Source organism: Panonychus citri, unplaced genomic scaffold (assembly GCF_014898815.1).
Source record: "Panonychus citri isolate SS breed McGregor unplaced genomic scaffold, ASM1489881v1 Contig00101, whole genome shotgun sequence".
NCBI classification, from domain to species: domain Eukaryota; kingdom Metazoa; phylum Arthropoda; class Arachnida; order Trombidiformes; family Tetranychidae; genus Panonychus; species Panonychus citri.
This window is the reverse complement of record NW_026515506.1, coordinates 283,838-304,807: the sequence shown is the minus strand read 5'-3', so window position 1 is coordinate 304,807 and position 20,970 is coordinate 283,838. Positions and strand designations below refer to the sequence as shown.

Genomic DNA, 20,970 nt, shown 5'->3' with positions numbered 1-20,970 from the left:
ATCTCTCTGGTGGATTCATTTTAATCACTTGTTCTTTAATTATCTCATATTAATTGTTCACTTGTTCATCTGTTCATCTGTTCACCATTTGCATTTGGATTACTCAAAATTCAACCTCAATTTCATCATGTAAGTTACAATTTCTCAAGTAATAATGTTGATCCAAATTCATTTTCATTTTTACTTGAATGTAAACAAAACCATGGAACCTTTTGATTAACTTGATTAATTAATTCAATTGACTCACCAAATGAATTTCTTGAGTTTTTTTGGGATCAGATACAGAGATTCATCTCTCATTTAATATTGGAGTCAAATCAGAGTAAAAGTGTTGAATTTTATTTTGATAAACTAAAAATTTCGAAAATTTTTTTCAGGCCACTTTTGACCTCGTCAAAAAAGCGACACAAACAAATAATTGAAGCTCATTTTTGTACTTGGCTTACTCAAAATTCAGCTTCAATTGCATCATGTAAATGTTACAATTTCTCATGTAATAATCTTCATCTAAATTGGTTGACATTTTCACCTGAGGGTAAATAACCTTTTAATTAATCTAAACAACTGATGGAAAGTGATTGTCATACTTTTAGAATTGAAATTACATGTTAATTATCAATATGATCGTATTCAGGTTGAGATCTATTTATGTCGACAAGGTAATCGATTAATTCAATTAATCTCTTCGTGATTAGTTGATTACTATTGTAATTGAAAACTTGATAAAACTTTTATTTCCTTTGCTCATTCAACGATCAGTTGGTTGATTAAAAAGCTTGGGAATTAAATGATAAATGATTTGAATTGTGAGACGAGATCAGTTTAATATTTCATTTATTTACCATCATTGGAAGTTAATCTTTTCTTATCCAACAATTAATGTCAAGGTTTTCTTATTTTAACAGTTAATCTAATTGTTTACATTGTATTAGGAAAATTTTGCCGTTTAGGTTTTTTTTTGTTATTCGCATTGAAAAACAAACTATTCAGTTGATTTGTTATTAATTGTTGATCTGCTCTTTATTATCTCCAATCACTGCCACGGTCAGATGTTGATTGTTTTGTTCGTGTTGATTAGATTGATGAGGTTGTTGTGACATTGGATTTGAACGTGAACTTGTTTCAGATTTGGTGCTGAATTTACGAGATTTAATGCTAACGACAGATTTAACACTTTGCCTACGAACGGAAGATGGATCCCAATCTTGTGTCGTTCCGGAACCAATGAGACAGAAAATGATGACACCACAAGCGTTAATTGCTGCTGAGATGTAAAAAAAGCGATACCAATTTTCTGGTGTCGGATCATCACCGACAATACGAGCGACACCTTCGTTTGCCGCTAGAGATGCGATACTTTGTAACATGCCAGCGAATCCAGCTAATGTCCCAGCAAATGTTGGCGCTATGTCGAGGTGATTAGCACCTGAACCAGCGACACTTAAAGTTCCCATTCCTTTGGATAAGCCGAGAGTTAAAACAACAGCGAGTTTCCTTTTACCCAATGTGGTGATTGCGAATAAGCCTAAAGAAACAGCACCAAGACCTTTCGAGAGACAAAATATTGAGAATAATTTATGAGTATTTTTCATCAAAAGTCGAAAAAAAAATCTCGACTTACCAATGACAGTAAATGATTTACGAACTGCAGACAGAGAGAAACGATTAGTCCTACGAACTTTGTCCGCGATCGAACTTCCAATTAGAGAGCTACCCATAGATACCAACCAAGGTAAACTTGCGACAAATCCGTTCTAATGGTAATGATTATTAGTAAAATCGAAACTTTCACCAAACAAAAATACTTACAGCTTCATGAGAAAATCCTAACACCTCTTCATAGAATGACGGGATCTGAGAAGCGACAACGGCGACAACCCAACCATAAGTGAACTGAGGTACCAAATATGCATAGACTGGAAGCGAAGTGAAAATCGACCGCCATGGAACTGGAACCTGGTGAAACATGAACGATTAGATGAAGTTCATTGTCTGAATAAGAAAATCGGTAATTGATCAACTTACTCTTTCGCCCGATTTAAGTGACCTTTTGGTTAATATCTCTTCCAATTCTTCTGGACTGAGACGAGGGTGTTCCTCGGGTGTATCGTAGATCATAAAATACCAAAGAACGGAAACAATTAAACAAAGTGAACCTAATATGTAGAAGACTGAAGGCCAACCACCGAGGAAAGAACTGGAAACCAGAACACCAGCCAATGGAAGAGAAATAAGATTACCTAAAGATCCACCCGAAGTTACGACGGCACTGGAAAGTGTCCGTTCCTCTGCCGTTGACCAACGTGAGATCATTACAAACGAAGATGGTTGAGTCACACCGGTGACTGTTCCTTGAAGTATTCTAATGAGATAAGCACCGATGAACGATTTTTCGCCACCATTGGAAACGCGATGTTACTAATTCCCGTTGTGACCAGTGCCATTGAAACTGTTCGTCGAGGACCAACCATTTCACAAATACGACCTCCGAAAGAAGACATTACGAGTGTTCCCCAAAAAGAAGCTTGTAACATACGATCTTTATCAGTACTTGTCCAATCGACGTGAACATCATCATCAGGGGAAGAAGATGTTAACCATAAAGGCGAGTACCAAGTTGTTATCGGTTCTATGGACACTTCAGCCGAACCGTTAAGCGCTGAACTTATCGTCATGTTACCTTCTTTCTCGTTTTTCTTGATCATTGCGACGATCGCCAAACTCAAGCTGGTGTTCACCATGGAGAGACTGAAATTGGCTAAATTTCCGATTATGAAGATTAGCCAACGAAATCGGGCCACACTTTGAATCGCTGATTTAATAGAGATGATACTATTTCGGGGTAAACTTCGGGCACCAGTCATTTTGACCTTCGTTGTCTTTTCCTTTCCAGTACAATTGTAACCACAATCACAAATGATTCGAGTTGTAACTTGTTTGGTAATTATTGATAGATGAAATTAATACATTTTCTTCATTTTTTTCTTCTCTCATTATCAAATAATCGTCATTTAATCCTTTGCCTACGACAGTTAATCTTGCAACTTTGGATTAAGTCTTTGCGATGGCTTTGATCGGCTTGATGATTAAAATCTCCTAAATGCCTTGATCTCTTTCTCACTCTGTTTCTTCATCATGTTGACTTTTAAAATTAACTTTAATATCGATAATTGATTATCAATAGAAAATGAAGATTCCGTTGAAGGAAAAGAAATGAAACTTTCTACTTTGGAACCAATGAAAAGATCGAGTCAAAAAGACGAAGATGAATTTGTAAATATTAATTTCATTTTCTTTTCTTTCCATTGGATAAACTCCATGGAAATATTAATATTTCAAAGTTTCATTCTTATGATTAACTAATTGTTTTCCATTCTTCTTCATCCCTGGTAACCATCATGGTGAACTTGTAATCTTTTCCATTGGAACTATGTATTGGGCCATCAATCAGCATGATTAACCACCGAATGTCTAATTGTAAATCTTAATTTACCCGAGTTGATTGGTAATGATGCCAATAAATGTCAAGAACTTGAATTGATTCAAACATTTAAGCGCTAAAATGAACGCTTTCAATTAAATGGATCGTAGAGTTGGATTGGACATTTTAAAGTTCGAAACTTTTGGGAAAACTTTTACCTTTCTATCAAAGTAACAAGATGAAGAAAATAAATGAACCGATTTAGTTGATCAATCAATTAAATGGTCAATACATTAAATTCACGATTTTACAATTACAACAAAAGAAAACAAATTGACTCAATTTGTTGATCAAGTGATTTGATCATGTTATCAAATTGAAGACATGTACTATTGAATTTATTTTACGAACTATAAATAAAGACAAACTGTAGAGCAATTCAGTTGAGATGAATAACTGAATTCATGTTAATTGTTTGAGATGAAAATGAATTTTTGTCGCTCAAGAATAGAAAAATAGACAGAGAAAAGAAAGTGAGTCGAAGTGTAAACTGTGAGTGTGGATAAAGAAAAAGGAAAAGCTTTTTAGAGAGAAAGAGTTAGATTAACATCGATACTCTTGTTAATCTCTCTGGTGGATTCATTTTAATCACTTGTTCTTTAATTATCTCATATTAATTGTTCACTTGTTCATCTGTTCATCTGTTCACCATTTGCATTTGGATTACTCAAAATTCAACCTCAATTTCATCATGTAAGTTACAATTTCTCAAGTAATAATGTTGATCCAAATTCATTTTCATTTTTACTTGAATGTAAACAAAACCATGGAACCTTTTGATTAACTTGATTAATTAATTCAATTGACTAACCAATTGAATTTCTTGAGTTTATTGGGATCAGGAATTGAAATTCATTTCTCCCATTGAATAATAGAAAAGCTTCAATATGGAATAAAAAAGAAATTGAATTGAGTCGATGTAAACAATGAGTATGAAGAAGCAAATGCTTTCAGAATCAGAGAGTTAGACCAATAGTCTAATCACAATCAATCAGTTCTCGTTTAAATTTTTATTCTAATTATTGATTCAATTTCATCAATAAATCCATCATCCGAAGGTAATAATTGACCTTTTGATTAAATTCATTGATCATCAGTTAATCTTGTGGTTCATTTGGAAAACAAAGTGAAAATATGTTATGATGTCAATTGACCGGTTGAAACTAAAATAACTGGATTAACATTTGTATTGTTGTTCTCGTTTTAATTAATCAACTTAATCTAATCTTGATTTTCTGTTCCAAAATTTTATTCTATCCAATTGCCATGTAAATTATTTTGGTTGACACTTTTCCCTCCTGTTGTCAAGGGTTAACTGTCATGCTTTTAACATTGTCAGAAAATTTTTGTTTACATTCAGTATCTTGACAATCTATTCAATTTTAATCATTTTCCTCTCATTTTATCTAATTGTTTATTATAGAAAATCATTTTCCTGGTCTACCTGGATAATTGGAATTCATTTGGAATCAGTTAATCAACTAAATTGCATCTAAATCAGCGATGATTCTCCAAGCTTTATTCAATGTTGAGAATGGTTATCTGGAGGGTCTCCTTCGTGGCTTTAAATGTGGCATATTGAGACAAAATGATTACCTTAATTTAGTTCAATGTGATTCATTGGATGGTAAGTAATTGTTGTGTTTGTGTGTTAATTGTCATCCTAATTGTTCCTCTAATTGGTTTAGATTTGAAGATTCACTTACAAAGCACCGATTATGGTAATTTCTTGGCTAATGAACCTTCACCTTTGGCTGTTTCCGTGATTGAGGATAAATTGCGAGAGAAATTGGTTACAGAATTTCATCATATTCGAAATCAATCAGTTGAACCTTTATCAACATTTCTCGATTTTATCACTTATTCATACATGATTGATAACATTATCCTATTGATCACCGGAACTCTACACCAAAGACCAATACCAGAGTTAATTGACAAATGTCATCCACTTGGAATATTTGATCAAATGGAAGCAATTAACGTGGCCACAACTCCGGCCGATCTTTACAATGCTATTCTTGTTGATACTCCATTGGCTCCATATTTCGTTGATTGTTTATCCGAACAGGATATGGATGAAATGAACATTGAAATTATTCGTAACACTCTGTATAAGGCTTACCTTGAAAGCTTTTACAAATTCTGTGAAGATGAACTCGATGGTACAACCCGTCAGGTGATGTGCGAAATATTGGCCTTTGAAGCTGATAGGAGAGCGTTTATCATTACAATTAACTCGTTTGGAACTGAATTAAGTCGAGAAGATCGAACCAAATTATATCCTAAATGTGGTAAATTAAATCCTGATGGTTTAGCTGCTTTAGCTCGTTGTGATGATTATGATCAAGTTCATGCGGTTGCTGATTTCTATTCTGATTATAAATCAATATTTGAATCGGGATTCGGTGGTGGTCAAGGGTCAGATGTTGATGAGAAAACATTGGAAGATAAATTCTTTGAATATGAAGTGAAATTAAATGTAAATGCGTTTCTACAGCAATTTCACTTTGGTGTTTTCTATGCGTATCTCAAGCTAAAGGAACAAGAATGTCGCAATATCGTTTGGATCGCCGAGTGTATCGCTCAAAGGATACACACTAATAAGCGTGAACATTACATTCCAATATTTTAAATTTCATTTCTCTTGAAAAAATCGATTGATTATAATTTAATCAACTTTCTCTTTCTGTGTGTCAATTTTAATCAACCCAATTAATTGATCTCATTATTATTGGGACTCAATCTGTTTATCTTATTGTTTTCTTTGACTTTTCTTTTGTAAATAACTAACAATTATTGTCTTCTAGTCAACTGATTATTTAAACTAAATTTAGACTTTCCGAGTGGTAATTAAATCATTCTAATTATCATCTTGTTTTAAATGATTCATTTGATTTATTTTGAGTAAAATTTTAATCGATTGAACTGCGCATGCGCAGAAATGAATTCCGATTGATGTTTACTTTTTTCCGAGATAATGAATTTCTTTTAATTAAATTAATCATTTAACTTTAATCAATGATCTCAATTATATAAAATTCTCATTTTGCCTGATTAATTTTCATTCCATCGTAAAGACTAACAATTTGTTACATTTGTGTTCTAATTCCTGATAAGGTAAAATTGTCATTGAATTTTTGTTCTTCCTCACATATTGTTATCCTTTTGATTTTTTTCTTCTCAAGTTAATTGTAGTTAAATTAAGATGTCTGGTTTACCTGAACGTGGTGTTGGTGATGGTTCGGAAGGTGATGAAAGTAAGAAAGCAACAAATCCACCAGTGTCAAGTTCAGGAGGAAGAGGTGATGACGATTCTAGTCAAAATTTATCTGGTGCTTGTAGTCAACCAATTGAAGGTGGTAAAGACAATCCATTGGAAAGAGTTAATAAAATTGAAGCTTCTAAATCAACAATTAAACATGATCGTAGTCCAAATGCTGAGATTCTTAATCAAATAATTAGTATGGGAATTAGTAAAGAAAAAGCAATTCGAGCTTTGTATCTAACTGGGAACAATTCAGTCGGTGAGCGATTTAGTTTTCTTCATTTTCTTGTAAACCATTTTCATACAAATTATTTCTAATTATTTTCTATTCTCTTTATCATTTTTTTTCTATACATGTAGAAGCTGCTATTTCCTGGATATTTGAAAATAATGATTCTGGACCTGAAGCTGCTGAGATTGGGAATCTTGATGCTGCACCATTTCAAGAATACAAAATGGTTTTCGCTGTTAATTGTAGCCTGAATATGGGTGTTGGTAAAACCGCTGCTCAGGTCGCTCATGCAGCTCTTGGTCTTCAAATGTTTCTATTAGAAAATGATAAAATCTTTGGCTGTCAATTAACTAGATGGAATGAAACTGGAGAGACTAAGGTTGTTCTAAAGGCCGAAAATGCTGAACAATTAAACATTCTTGCAGCCAAAGCGCAATCATTTAGATTACCTAATTATCTTGTTGCTGATGCTGGACGAACACAAATTCCCGCTGGTTCTGTAACAGTTTTATCAATTTTCGGTCCAATTGATTTAGTTGATCAAGTAACCGGACAATTAAAACTTCTCTAGTTGTTACCACAATTAACTAATCAAACGAATATTGATCAATATCTCTCTCTCTCCCTCTCTTTCGTTCCATAAAAAACAAAATTGTTCTCAAAATGTAAATCAAATTTAGAGAAGAAATCAATTACCTCTAAATTGAATCAATGAATTAACATTTTAATCTTCAATCAAAATCATAATGATAATTCAAATTTGTCTTTTCTCAAAATCAAATCAATAATTTACTCCTCACCATTTTAGTTAAAACAACAACCGAACTCAAAACTTCATCATCTCCCAACGAAAAGTTTCATCCGAAAATTTAATCAATCCAAACCTTTGATTTTCCCCACAATCAATTATTAATATAAACTAATATAAACTATTCAGTTGAATTGATTAATTGATTGATAAAATTATTAATAATTATCCTCAACCATCACAATCTATTGGATTGTAAATGTAAAAGCAGCTTTCAAAAAACACGAAATCAACATTGATTTAAGTTCAATTAAAAGACAAAATTATCAACTAAATTCAGTAAAAAATAATCTTAATTACAAAACAATTAAATTAAATTTTCGATGAAAAAATTAATCTTTAGTTTTGTTTCTCGCGCCATAAGGTAGATGGAGCATCTTGGTTACCATGGTTACCGCCGCAAGGGAACTCTGTTGATGGTTTGGTTTTCCGTTTCCGATTTTGTGTTGATCAAACTTTGATGGTAAAATCTTGACTGTGTTTTGGTTTAATTTTTGTTAATTTAATTGTGTTTTTATATTACCTGTGGTAATTAATTTAGTCAATTATGAAGACTATTCACGCTAAACAGGAAGTTGTAGTACCAAAAGGAGTCACTGTGACCACTAGACGAGGAATTGTCCGAGTAACTGGTCCAAGAGGAACCTTAACCCGAAAATTTTCTCATGCTCATCTTCAATTATCAATGATTGGTAAGAAAAGATTATTGGTCCAAAAATGGTTTGGAAATAAGAAACAATTGGCCTTGGTTCGAACAGTGTCAACCCATGTTGCCAATATGATTAAAGGTGTTACTCTTGGTTATCGATACAAGATGCGATCAGTCTACAGACATTTCCCCATTAACGTTACCATTAATGATGGTGGTAAACTTGTTGAGATCCGTAATTTCCTTGGTGAGAAATTCCTCCGATCAGTAACCATGCAACCTGGTGTAACATGCCAATTGTCTACTGCTCTTAAAGACGAACTTATCTTGGAAGGAAATGACATCGAATTGGTTTCAAGATCAGCAGCTAGGATCCAACAATCAACAACTGTCAAAGACAAAGATATTCGTAAATTTTTAGACGGAATTTACGTTTCGGAAAAGACACATATTGAAAATGTCTAAATTTCCTAGTAAAACATTAAATGTACTATATTTAACAAAGATCAACCTTCCTCATGTGTTGCTTTGTTTCAATTTCCTCACCACCTCCCGAACCGGTAAAAACAAACGCGTCATCAAAGTTTTAAACAATCAACCCATCAGCCTAATCACAATTAGTCTCTAAAAATCGTATTCAATCAGCCTTAAAACCGATCAATATCTAACCAATCATCTCAATAATTATCTTCACAGATTCTCTCAGCCATCCTATTGAAAATCAATCAGAGCTTCAAATTCAATGAATTAATTAATAATTTCATCATTCGATGATTAGACTGATCAGGTATTAACTTTTTATATTTTTCAATTTGTTAACAATTACAATTTGCTTTTTGTTTCTCAAATCTTTAGGTTATAATTTATCTTTCAACATTTAAATCAAGTGAACTAGAAAAAAGTAATTAACAATCGAGCTCATCCCATTTACAATTGATCGTAATCATTACAATTTAAATCAACATCTAAATGGTTTCAATAATTTTCTTTTAATCATCTTAGGCAAATGAACGGCAATGTTTAAAAGCTCATTGTTTTTTTATCATCATTCGTTGATTGTACTAATAGTAAAGGTAATTAAATTAAAAACAGTTGATTGTTATTTGATTTCAAATGGAATGGAATATCTGACAGATTAAAAAAGATTCGTTTTCCTTTTTTGTTCCTTCTACGAACATTTCGAAAATTAAATTTACTTTTTTTTTCGAAATCTTTCCAATTAAAGACGAAGATGGGGTAAGCTTGATGATCGATAATCAATTATTATTTATTCTAAAAAATTGTTCTCTTTTTTGTTCCACTTTGTTCTCCTTCTAGAATTGAAAATCTAATCATAACTTTAAATTGTCGATTGCGATGTTTACATAACAGGAAAACAATTAGAACTCGATAAAAGTTTTAATAATAAGTTTCTTGTTCGACCCAACCACCGGGATTACGTCGGAGTAGGAAACGTCGAGCCTCATCATAGATGAGAATTAACAGAGAAAAGGGCATGGCAGGGAACCACCAGGAGAGTCTGAGCAATTAGAAAGAGGTTTTAATTAATTAGATTGATTGTATTAGATTGTTGATCTTAATTGTCTTACTTAAGAGGGTATAGCTTAAGAACGACGTCCATTCCCGGTGTGTATGAGAGAAAGGCAGCCAAGGCAGTTTCGAAAAAGATTCCAAAAGTTAGAGCGTGATTTCTGTTTACAATTAAAATTTAATTTGGGTAATGATTAGATTAAATTGTCATTAGTTTGAATAGAAACTGGATTAATGAAATTCTTACTTCATTCCTTGTTGGATTAAAGAGTTTCGTCTTGTTTTACAAACAATCAAATCGGTCCATTGAACGATAACAATGGCGACGAAAAAGGCAGTGTGACAAGTGTATTCTAATTGTTTACGAGTTTTGTATGTCTGATATGAAGAATTTAGAATTTGAAATTTAGATTTCCGAGAAGAGAATTAATTTTTTTTAATTGTAAAGAATTTAGATTTAAGATGCTTACCCATTCTTGTCCATAAGAATCTTTAACATCATTAATAGCTTTGGAATCCCAATCGTTACGAATTCCGAAAAGGTCACCAGGTAAGAATCCATTTTCTGCCATGACCACGAAATAGGTGAAAAATCCCGCAGCGGCCTGAATGAAACCGATCTGACCATAGGAAATGGAAATAAGTCTTTCGTTGACAAGTTTATCTTTCGTTGGATCACGAGGTTGACGTTTCATGATATCGCTTTCGGCTTGTTCGTAAGCCAATGAAATAGCTGGAACCATGTCAGTACCCAAATCAATGCAAAGGATGGTTACAGTTCCCAAAGGAAGAGGGATGTTGAAAATGATGAAGAATAGGAAAGGTGAGATCTCGGGAATATTACTGGTTAAAGTATAAGCGATTGATTTTTTAAGATTATCGAAGATAAGTCGACCCTCTTCAACACCGGTCACAATGGAGGCAAAGTTATCGTCCAATAAGATCATGTCAGCAGCTTGTTTACTAACATCAGAACCAGCGATTCCCATAGCAACACCAATATCGGCTTTTTTAAGAGCCGGTGAATCGTTGACACCATCACCGGTTACAGCTACAATGGCACCTAATCGTTGACAACCTTCAACGATAATCAATTTCTGTTGGGGAGAAGTTCGAGCGAAGACAATTTCCTTGTGGTATTTCAAAATATCGTCAAGTTGTTCAGATGAGAGATCACGAAGTTCACCTCCATGAACAACTGCAACTGTCGCTTCCCTTGGATTAACCTGACTAACTGGAATTCCTCTCATCTGAGCGATATCTTCAACGGTATAATTACCTTCGGAAATGATACCAACCGCTCTGGCAATCGCAGCGGCGGTGATTGGATGATCACCAGTAACCATGATAACCTTAATACCAGCGGAACGACACTTGGCCACAGCATCAGGAACAGCGGCTCGAGGAGGATCAATCATAGAAATAAGTCCAACAAAACGTAAACCACTCGAAGGGAAATTTGCATCATCAGGATCAAAAGTGTAATCAGGTCCAAATTTATCTCCTGGTAGTTTGAAATCACAAAAGCCGATAACTCGTTCACCAAGACCACCGAGTTCCATATACGCTTTTTCAAAGGCTTTTTTCATCTCAGCGTCCAGAGGCCTTTCTTTACCATCAATGAAAATCGTTGAACATCTTTCCAAAATTCGTTCGGGTGCTCCTTTCATGCAGAGCAAATAACCATCATGATCTTCAGGTCGGTGGATAGTTAAATGGTATTTATTGGTTGAATTAAAGGGAATCTCACAAACTTTTGGATTCTTTTTTCGATAACCAAGAACATCACCAACAGCCAATTCCATACACTTCAAGATCGCAGATTCTGATGCATCACCAGAAGTATCTCTGTGTTGAGAAATTAATAGAAAATAATTTACATGAAAGAAAATGAGAAAAGTTCAGATGAATAGAATTACCTTTTCAGAATTGGTACACTTTCTTGGCCTCCCTTGAATTCAGCGCGACTGCAAAGCATACAAACGTTTGCTAAAGTTTTCCACCCTGGAGATGATTTATCATATGATAAACCTGTCGAAAAAGTAAAAGTAAAGTTTGATTAGAATGACGATCTTCCACTAATTAGAAGAATTAAGAGAAATTACCCGATTGATCTTCAGTTGTATCTGCTTCGATAATGTGATTATCGAACCACATATGGGCCACTGTCATTCGATTTTGGGTTAAAGTACCAGTTTTATCAGAACAAATTGTCGAGGTTGAACCAAGAGTTTCAACGGCTTCCAAATTTTTGACCAAACAATTTTTCGAAGCCATTCTTTTGGCAGTTAAGGTTAAACACACGGTGACGGTGGCTAAAAGACCTTCGGGTACATTGGCGACAATGATACCAATTAAAAAGATAACAGCGTCAAGCCAAGGATAGTTCAATATGATCGCAATGATGAAAAATGAGACACCAAGGAAAACGGCAACACCGGTGATAATGTGGATAAAATGTTCAATCTCACGATTGATCGGAGTTTGTCCCATTTCAAGACCCGAAGCTAAATTGGCGATACGGCCCATAACAGTTCGATCTCCCGTTTGGATAACCATTCCGGTGGCAGTTCCTTCAACACAATTAGTCGAGAAAAAGGCAAGATTACGAGTTTCCAATGGATTGTCATGGGTTTTTTCGGGACTTCGAGTTTGTGGCTCGGATTCTCCGGTCAAGGAAGAATTGTCGACTTTACATTGGTGAGAAGAGAGAATCCTGATATCGGCAGGGATACGATCACCTCCTTTTACTTCAACAACGTCCCCAACGACAACTTCTTCCGCTGGAATGGTCAACTTTTGACCCTCTCGAACTACCAAAGCATATTGAGGTACCATACTTTTGAATGATTCCATGATGGCTGAACTTTTGGCCTCTTGGTAATAAGAAAATATTCCGGTGACAATAACTACAACAGCTAATACAATACCAAGATAAAGCTAAGAAAGGGAATTAAGATTAAAATATCGAATTTAATTTTCCAATTCTAATAATAATCTCAAAGATTATTAAGTAGACCAGAAAGTTTTGTACGAAAGTGAAAAATCCACTATTGAGTCTAATTTAGATTCAGATTTTTCGGTAACTATAATTAGCTGATTGTTGATTTCAAAAAAAAGATTAAAGAATTAAATTTGAGACCAACATTCTAAAATCTACCAAAAAATGACGAAAATATTGTTTTTGGCCTTTTCAAACACGAGTGAAAAAATTCGAATCTCGAATTTGAATTTCGTCACTTATAGAAAACTGTGAATTTAAAATTCTGTGTAAAATTGATTCATCACGAATAATAATCTCGCCTCGATCACTTTTTCATTTGCAGGTCAGTTTTTCGTGCAAAACTTTCTTGTCATCCAGCATTGAAATGTCGTATAGTTGAGATGATAATTGGTGACACTTACATTATCGGGCGATGGATGTTCAGTGGTCGAAGCTGAGATGGAATACGCAAGGAAACACAGGAAAGCGCCGATCCAAAGGAGCATAGCGAATCCACCGAAAAGCTGTTTACAAAACTTGACCCACTCAGGGGTCGTTGGCGGTGGGGTCAGGGCATTGGGTCCATCACGTTCAAGAACAGATTTAGCCTGGGATTGGGTTAACCCTCTGATCGGATCTGCTTTAAGGCGAGAACACAATTCCTCAAGAGTAATAATATGATCATCCTTAGATCACAAATAGACACACAAACAATAAATTTAATTCACAGCAATTAAAATAAATGATGCAAACCAATTGTTGTTGTCCATTAATTGAAAATGTTGATTGTTAAGATGAAGAAGATGATGATGATAAAGATGAAATAAAGTTTCCATAACGAAGGATTCAGCAGAAAAGGACGAAGAAGATACAAAACGATAATCAAATGATTAGAATTAATTTAAACAAATTAACTAAAAGGTCTTTGGGTTGACGTAGAAAGTGATTAAATTTCCTGTCTAAGATGATTTACTAATCATGAGAACAATTTAAAACCACTTACGACTTCGAGTTCTTGTTTGAGATCATCTAATTCAGTCTTTTTTTTGGACTTTTTCGGTGAATTTTTCTATGAGATGAACATGGAGAATGAGAAGAAAACAAAAAGGATTAGAAAAGAGGAAAAGTAAATCCAAAAGATTATAACAAGAGAATCAATGAAAAGGTAAAGTCAATGGATTAATTGGATCAATTGGATTAGATTAATCAAGATGATCTTTTTGGAGGAAGGAAAATAAATTGATACATTGGAAAGTTGTAATGAGATAATCTGAAACTTACCTCAGCCATGTTGACTTTGAATTAAGGAACAATTTTAATATTGGATGATGATGATGGTGATGACGATGATGATGATTATTAGGAAGAGATTAATGTAAACCAAATGAAACTAAGAATAGAAATGAAGGCAAACACAGATTAGGATTAAGATTGAGGTTAACGGTTGTTTGAAAGAGTGAAGATTCAAACTAATCCTTCAAATTGATTTTCTCTCAGTCTGTTTGATTGAGATGAAGATGATGATGATAAAGATGAAATAAAGTTTCCATAACGAAGGATTCAGCAGAAAAGGACGAAGAAGATACAAAACGATAATCAAATGATTAGAATTAATTTAAACAAATTAACTAAAAGGTCTTTGGGTTGACGTAGAAAGTGATTAAATTTCCTGTCTAAGATGATTTACTAATCATGAGAACAATTTAAAACCACTTACGACTTCGAGTTCTTGTTTGAGATCATCTAATTCAGTCTTTTTTTTGGACTTTTTCGGTGAATTTTTCTATGAGATGAACATGGAGAATGAGAAGAAAACAAAAAGGATTAGAAAAGAGGAAAAGTAAATCCAAAAGATTATAACAAGAGAATCAATGAAAAGGTAAAGTCAATGGATTAATTGGATCAATTGGATTAGATTAATCAAGATGATCTTTTTGGAGGAAGGAAAATAAATTGATACATTGGAAAGTTGTAATGAGATAATCTGAAACTTACCTCAGCCATGTTGACTTTGAATTAAGGAACAATTTTAATATTGGATGATGATGATGGTGATGACGATGATGATGATTATTAGGAAGAGATTAATGTAAACCAAATGAAACTAAGAATAGAAATGAAGGGCAAACACAGATTAGGATTAAGATTGAGGTTAACGGTTGTTTGAAAGAGTGAAGATTCAAACTAATCCTTCAAATTGATTTTCTCTCTCAGTCTGTTTGATTGAGATGAGAAGATGATGATGATTATTATCCCTTCGATTCTGTGTTAACAGGGATTCTCCGGGTTAATCGAAGAGGGAATTTGGTTTTTTCTTTTCTCTTTCTGATTCAGTTTTTCCACCACGATGATTGTTACAACTCTCAACGTTAAGAGACTAGAACAAACTAATTGTTAGTTAGAATCATCATGGAAAAAAATGGGAGATGATGAGGATGATGAGCGATGGAGGAGGAGGAGGAATCAAATTATCTTCATATAGGATTTTTAATCGACAGCAAAGTTTTCATGATAATCAGAAAATTCATCTGATATTTTTTACTCAATTTCAACTTTTCCTTTTTCAATTGAACTTCAACAACTTTACCGATTCTTTGATTGTTTATATTAGTTAAAAGGACAATGTTAAATTGTTGATTAATTAGTTCCTCTTAATTGTTTGGAATTTAATTAGCATGGGATTGAGAAAAATTCTGATTTTCTTTGAGTTTGTATTATGTTATATTGTTGATTTGGCTGCCAAGATTTTCACTGATTAGAAATTGTTGACAATTAACCGTTTAATCGTACTAATCATCATCATCATCATCATGATATTAACCATTGATGAAATGATATTAATAGTTAATCAACTCGAATTAGTAAACCTAATTATCTTGCTGATGATATGGAAATCTGAATTAGGTTAAATTGCTGATAGGAAATCAACAGATATTAATTTACACTAAAGGTTATTAAATATAATATGAAATTGATTAACTGACAAACTTTGCTGACCAAAAAGTAATCAATTTTTAATCCAAATCATCAATTGTTTTCCCTTCAAAATGATTAGTAGATCACTCAACGAATCAATTGATTTGATTATCTGCTTAATTTCTGTAAATCATGATCAAAGAAAGAGAAAAAAAAACTAATCGTAACTGTTAAATTCAGTTAATCATTGTAATCATTGTAGATTTAAATATAAAAGGTAACCGATTAAAGCATAGTAATTGTAACAATTAGCACTAAATTAGATTGTTAATCAATAGAGATGTTAGAAATACCTGAGAAATGAAACTGATTTAAAGTACAATGATAATATGTAATCAGAATTAATGATTAAGCTTATAAATTAAGCTGATGTGAGACTCCCAACTCACAACAATTAAGCTAAATTGTTGGTGTTACATTATATTGTTACCATTATCAAATTAAAGGCATATAAAACTCACGGGAAATGGGTATTAAATCAAGTATAAGCCAACCTACTTCCTCATCATCATGATAATCATCTTGATCTTCACCATGGAAGACAGTCAATTCAGTAATCAAGAATATGATTAATGTAATTCAATTGGAATATAACAATTTAACCTTCTTCTTCTTATTCCCGCTTAATTGCACAATTAATCTAACAAAGTCTACGACAATCAAGAGCATCAAGAATCAACCATTAATAAACTTACATAGACAAATAAACAAACAAAAAACCAGTGTAAATTTAAACCATTATCAATCAATTACAATTGTAATCATCTTAATCAACTTGATAATCTTTTTCTAACTCCCTTGGTAAAGTAACAATTACACATCCGTTACAATCAGAATTAACTATATAAATCCAATTCAATATTAATCATTATCTTATTCACTTGATTTCCTTTTCCGATTCTTATCTTAATCAACCAATTAAGTGTCTAAATCACAATTAACTCTAATAGTAAGCTTTTTATTTGGTGAATTTTTTGTTTTCATTACAAAAATCAAGTGCTAATTGTTATAACAATCAAATCTAAATGTCTTAATCACCAATCAGCTGTTAACCCTTTTGGTTCATTCCCAATGTTAATTATTTAATCATTAACATTTAGTTTACTTTAATTATATAAATATAGATTCTTAGTGGTTGTAAATTGTTGGAAGACCTAAATATAAATACACAACAATTAAGTTCTGTAAGCAAAAGAGACAAAATTAAATTAGATTAGTATTATTTTTAGATTTTCACTAATCCCCATTTCTAAGGTAACATATGATTAAAAGATGAAGATGAAGATGAAGATGATGATGATGATGATGATGATGATGAAGCCTTAAAATTAACTGTCAGTGGCTTTAATAAGTTCACTTAACGTGATTAATTTAATTCTGTGCGATAACAATTTAACTTTTTCCATGTTAATCTATGGAGTTTGGGTAAACATGAAAAAGAAAAAGAAAATCCTTTAGAAACAATTAATTCTCATTTAAATTCTAAATCATTAACAGTTAGTTGACATGAATTCTAATTGATATGATTGAACAATTTAAAAGATGAGGCTTAATTGCTGTAGCTGAAGCTCGTTGATTGTTGTGTATAAAGTTAATTGTGATCTCTTTTTTTTTCTCTCTAATATTTACCATCTAATAGATTTAATTTTTCTCAATGATCTTCATTTGATCTTCAACAATTATGATCTAGATTTAATAACAATACAAAATACACAAAGATACTTTTATACAATTCATTTTATTAACTATTAACTAATCAACCAATAACCGTTAATAAAAAAAATATATATATAAATTATATTGATAATAATCATAATTGTGGTTGTAATCATTAAATGAATTATAAAAATCAAAAGGTTGATCAGATGAAATTTTTACAGTTAAACCATAACCATGATGATGATTAAATAATGATGAAGATAATGATTCAGCTAATTTAAAGTAAAAATAAGTCAACAATTAACTAACTAGTTGAATCAATTATCTATGGATTGATTCTTGATGCCTTCGGAAAATCAAATCATCATATTGTCGGGTTAATTCAGCGATTCGATCATTTTTCCTGTCCAATTCCGCTTTTGCCGTTTTGTAGAGCGATGAGATGTTGGACTTTAAGATTTTGTTAACTCGCGTCATTCGAGCTAATTGTTCCTTAATTTGTCCAAGTTCCATGATAATTTTCTCATTCTCTTTCTCCAGTTTATCATGAGAATCTTGAAGAATCGCAATATCATTAAGATTATCACCTTGATCCATTTCTTGTTTTCCATCACCTTTAACGCTTGGAACACATTTATTGTCCACAAAGTCTAAATCTCCATACAAATCGATATCATCCATCGCTAGTAGAGTCAAATTACATACACAAGTTTAAAAAAAATCGATAAAATTTACTAAAAAGAGAAACAAAGTTAATTAATTGAGAAAATAAAAAATTAAATATTAAAAAAAAGCTCAAAATCAAAACAAAAACAATGAGGAATTTTTTTTAGCGCGAAAGTTGAAAAGTTGATAAATTTTCCGTTTAGATGGCAGCACATGTAACATGCAAATGGAGAAAACTGATCGCGCCATCTATTGGCTAAGAAAAGTGAGAAAAAGTTTTTTTTCTTAAAAAATTGAAAACCATTAATCATAATTAATCCCGTTCATTTGACTGACCACTCACGAACAACAAACGATCCTAAACAATTAATTACCCTCCTCTAATTTCCAATACATCATGTTAAATATTTCCACATATAATTAACCCTGTCAAGAGAAAGAAAAAAAACTCCAAGATTCGAATTCAAAATGTAAAGAGAAAAAAACAGAAAATTGAAAGAGAAAAAAAGACAAATCTAATGAAAAGAACACTGACCAGAGGAAGAGAGAATGAGAGAAAAAGACAAGTGAAAAAAGGGTCATCCCAAAAGGAAAGAAGAAGAAGAAGAAGAAAAAATCAAAGAGAAAACAATTTGTCTACAAAATCGACGAAGAGACAAAAAGATTCACCTTTCGAGAGTAAAGTTTTGTTAATCTTTTTTTTCTTGTCCAGGGTAATTGTTACTCTCGTTGATAAATTGTACCTTTCATCTTATGTCAACAACCTAAGACGAAGATGATGATGTCGATGGATGATAAAAGATAAAAAATGAGGAAGAAGAAGAATAAAAAATCACTGGAGGAGCACAAAAGGGGAGGAAGAAGAAGAAGAAGAAAAAAGGTAAACAACAAGTTGAACTCGAGGAAAAAAAGTTCGTTTGAAAGTATAAAGAGTAAAAAAGAAGCTCAAATATCTTAGGAACGAGTTTGTGTTTAGGTCTTAAAGGGGCTTAATAAAAAAGGCAAAGGACGAAAGGGCCTTGAACCTTGAGGAAGAAGGAAAGTCAAGAAGAAGAGAGGAAAGAAAGAAAGAGAAAGAGAGAGAGAGAAAAACAACACGAAAGGAGAAAGAGAGAGAGAGAGAGATGACCAGTAGAGAGAGAAATGACCAGTGGAGAGAAGTAAAAAAAACTATTCGAGTAAACAACTGGGTTGACCAGCATTTTTTATGGGTTAGACATTTTTTAACAACAACAAAAAAATTTTCCAGCAACAATTGAATTGAAAAGAGTGACCAGAGAGATGATGATGATAAAAATGAAAGAAAAGAGTGAGAGAGAAAGAGAGAGAAAGGGTAGAAAGGGTCATAGGTTGAATGTCCCAGACAAGGCAGAGTCTGAGGCTTGGCCAGTAATCCGGGTTCGTCCAAACTAATGCAATAACAGAGAGAGAGAGAAATGAAAAAGGGTCAGGGCAAGGCTCTTTTTGCCCTCTTTCTCTCTCACTGTCCACCATAAACATAATCAATACACAATACGTTTGATTGACCATTCGTTATTTCGTTAAGATCCTTACGGGCTCGGCGTTGATGATTATGATTAGGGTCAAAATTTGAAGATGCTGAGGATGAGAATGAGGAAGCCTTTGATATAAGGAAAAAGGAAGAAGAGAGAGAGAGAAAAAAAAGGAGAAAAAGAAAAAAAGATTTTCGAATAATAAATTCGATCCTTATCAATGGAATATGTAATAAGTTTCTCATCATTCTCTCTAATCTAGAATCTTTAGAACCAACTAATTATCAACCTCAACAACTAATTCAAAACAAGAAAAACTCAACCCGTTCGACAATTTCTAAGATCTGATGAACCATCTCGACATGGACGAACTCACACCGAGAAGAAAAAGTTTGTTTGTTCAATTCGCTCGAGGCGATTTATGAGAAGTGACCATTCAACTAAACACGTTAAACAACATTATGAACTATCAAATTCTAACACTGGTACCAATACAATTCCATCTCCTTGTGATTATCAAGATGTTGATAATATATAAGAAAAAATGTTCTAAATAATAAAAAGAATAAAAAAAACTCAAAAAAACAATCAATCGAATCTCCAAAACTTTTTTTCCTCTTCTTTTTATCAAAAGTTTAGATTGTTAACTTAAGTAAGTTAACAATTATCTCTTTCTGTTTCTCTCTGTTAATTTAGTTATTGAGTTAATCAACTACTTAGAATTCTGGTTCCAGTTAGAAAATAAAGACAATTAACTGATTATTACGATGAGAATACTGATAAAGTGAAGAAAATTATGAAAAAATTGACTCGATAATTTGTATGTATCTTAATCAATTTAATTTCCATAAATAATAATACGAAAAATTATAATCACAATCAATTACAATGTTCTCAATTGTTGTACTCTCATATTAATACTAATTAACTTATAATAATTAGCTGATTAAATGAGAGAGAGAGAGAAAATAATAATAAGATTTATTTATCTCAACCAAACAAACTTTTGATAAATTAACAAAGATAATTTCAAATTCAAAATTAAGATAATCAATCAATTTAAGCTCATGTTTAATTTTTTGATTGTTTTCTATTCTCAAAAGTGATTAATTAATTCAGTGGAATTATTTATTGTTTTTAATCATTTTATTCTGGTTCAAAATTGGTTGCTGTTAATTATCAATATATAATACAAAAATTTACCTTTTTAAAATTAGTTGATTTC

The 20,970-nt window shown here is 32.5% G+C and overlaps 6 protein-coding genes across 11 annotated transcripts; 3 read left to right on the top strand and 3 right to left on the bottom strand.

Annotated features, from left to right (window-relative positions):
- Positions 1-817: 817 nt before the first annotated feature.
- On the bottom strand, positions 818-2,864 carry LOC128388670 (sialin-like). The gene is given in 5 exon segments (XM_053348096.1): positions 818-1,546; positions 1,622-1,754; positions 1,810-1,956; positions 2,026-2,393; positions 2,396-2,864. Coding segments are annotated over 5 exon segments (1,662 nt in total). The 3' UTR covers positions 818-1,001.
- Positions 2,801-6,366, top strand: LOC128388672 (V-type proton ATPase subunit d-like). 6 transcript variants are annotated; one of them, XM_053348099.1, is made up of 4 exons: positions 2,801-2,940; positions 3,033-4,174; positions 4,905-5,108; positions 5,170-6,366. In XM_053348099.1, exons 3-4 carry the CDS (start codon positions 4,985-4,987, stop codon positions 6,114-6,116), a joined length of 1,071 nt encoding a protein of 356 aa, XP_053204074.1. In that variant the 5' UTR covers positions 2,801-2,940; positions 3,033-4,174; positions 4,905-4,984; the 3' UTR covers positions 6,117-6,366. The 6 variants fall into 6 exon arrangements, with proteins under 6 accessions (XP_053204074.1, XP_053204073.1, XP_053204072.1 ...); XM_053348098.1 differs by lacking the exon at positions 2,801-2,940 and having other exon boundaries at positions 2,943-3,273; positions 3,452-4,174; XM_053348097.1 differs by lacking the exon at positions 2,801-2,940 and having other exon boundaries at positions 2,943-4,174.
- Positions 6,367-6,448: 82 nt separating this feature from the next.
- LOC128388674 (probable peptidyl-tRNA hydrolase 2) lies at positions 6,449-7,728 on the top strand. The gene is made up of 3 exons (XM_053348105.1): positions 6,449-6,601; positions 6,670-7,008; positions 7,110-7,728. Exons 2-3 carry the CDS (start codon positions 6,690-6,692, stop codon positions 7,550-7,552), a joined length of 762 nt encoding a protein of 253 aa, XP_053204080.1. The 5' UTR covers positions 6,449-6,601; positions 6,670-6,689; the 3' UTR covers positions 7,553-7,728.
- Positions 7,729-8,228: 500 nt separating this feature from the next.
- LOC128388675 (60S ribosomal protein L9-like) lies at positions 8,229-8,948 on the top strand. The gene has a single exon (XM_053348106.1). The coding sequence runs from the start codon at positions 8,337-8,339 to the stop codon at positions 8,901-8,903; it is 567 nt and encodes a 188-aa protein (XP_053204081.1). The 5' UTR covers positions 8,229-8,336; the 3' UTR covers positions 8,904-8,948.
- Positions 8,949-9,221: 273 nt separating this feature from the next.
- LOC128388668 (sodium/potassium-transporting ATPase subunit alpha-like) lies at positions 9,222-14,430 on the bottom strand. The gene is made up of 9 exons (XM_053348092.1): positions 14,233-14,430; positions 13,955-14,020; positions 13,374-13,637; positions 12,074-12,908; positions 11,888-11,999; positions 10,439-11,816; positions 10,216-10,346; positions 10,028-10,129; positions 9,222-9,957 (listed from the first exon to the last, which is right to left on the bottom strand). The coding sequence occupies exons 1-9, from the start codon at positions 14,239-14,241 to the stop codon at positions 9,837-9,839; spliced, it is 3,018 nt and encodes a 1,005-aa protein (XP_053204067.1). The 5' UTR covers positions 14,242-14,430; the 3' UTR covers positions 9,222-9,836.
- Positions 14,431-17,709: 3,279 nt separating this feature from the next.
- Positions 17,710-18,398, bottom strand: LOC128388676 (uncharacterized). Its single transcript, XM_053348107.1, has one exon. The coding sequence runs from the start codon at positions 18,265-18,267 to the stop codon at positions 17,908-17,910; it is 360 nt and encodes a 119-aa protein (XP_053204082.1). The 5' UTR covers positions 18,268-18,398; the 3' UTR covers positions 17,710-17,907.
- Positions 18,399-20,970: the final 2,572 nt, after the last annotated feature.

What these genes read in the sequence shown, in the direction of transcription:
- LOC128388672 (XM_053348099.1), top strand. Translation starts at nt 4,985, where the DNA reads ATGATTCTCCAAGCTTTATTCAATGTTGAGAATGGTTATCTGGAGGGT. An exon ending in TCAATGTGATTCATTGGATG is followed by an intron (nt 5,109 to 5,169) that starts GTAAGTAATTGT and finishes TAATTGGTTTAG; the next exon opens with ATTTGAAGATTCACTTACAA.
- LOC128388674 (XM_053348105.1), top strand. Translation starts at nt 6,690, where the DNA reads ATGTCTGGTTTACCTGAACGTGGTGTTGGTGATGGTTCGGAAGGTGAT. An exon ending in AACTGGGAACAATTCAGTCG is followed by an intron (nt 7,009 to 7,109) that starts GTGAGCGATTTA and finishes CTATACATGTAG; the next exon opens with AAGCTGCTATTTCCTGGATA.
- LOC128388675 (XM_053348106.1), top strand. Translation starts at nt 8,337, where the DNA reads ATGAAGACTATTCACGCTAAACAGGAAGTTGTAGTACCAAAAGGAGTC.
- LOC128388668 (XM_053348092.1), bottom strand. An exon ending in AACATCCATCGCCCGATAAT is followed by an intron (nt 12,909 to 13,373) that starts GTAAGTGTCACC and finishes TCCCTTTCTTAG; the next exon opens with CTTTATCTTGGTATTGTATT. An exon ending in TACAACTGAAGATCAATCGG is followed by an intron (nt 12,000 to 12,073) that starts GTAATTTCTCTT and finishes CTTTTTCGACAG; the next exon opens with GTTTATCATATGATAAATCA.
- LOC128388676 (XM_053348107.1), bottom strand. Translation starts at nt 18,267, where the DNA reads ATGGATGATATCGATTTGTATGGAGATTTAGACTTTGTGGACAATAAA.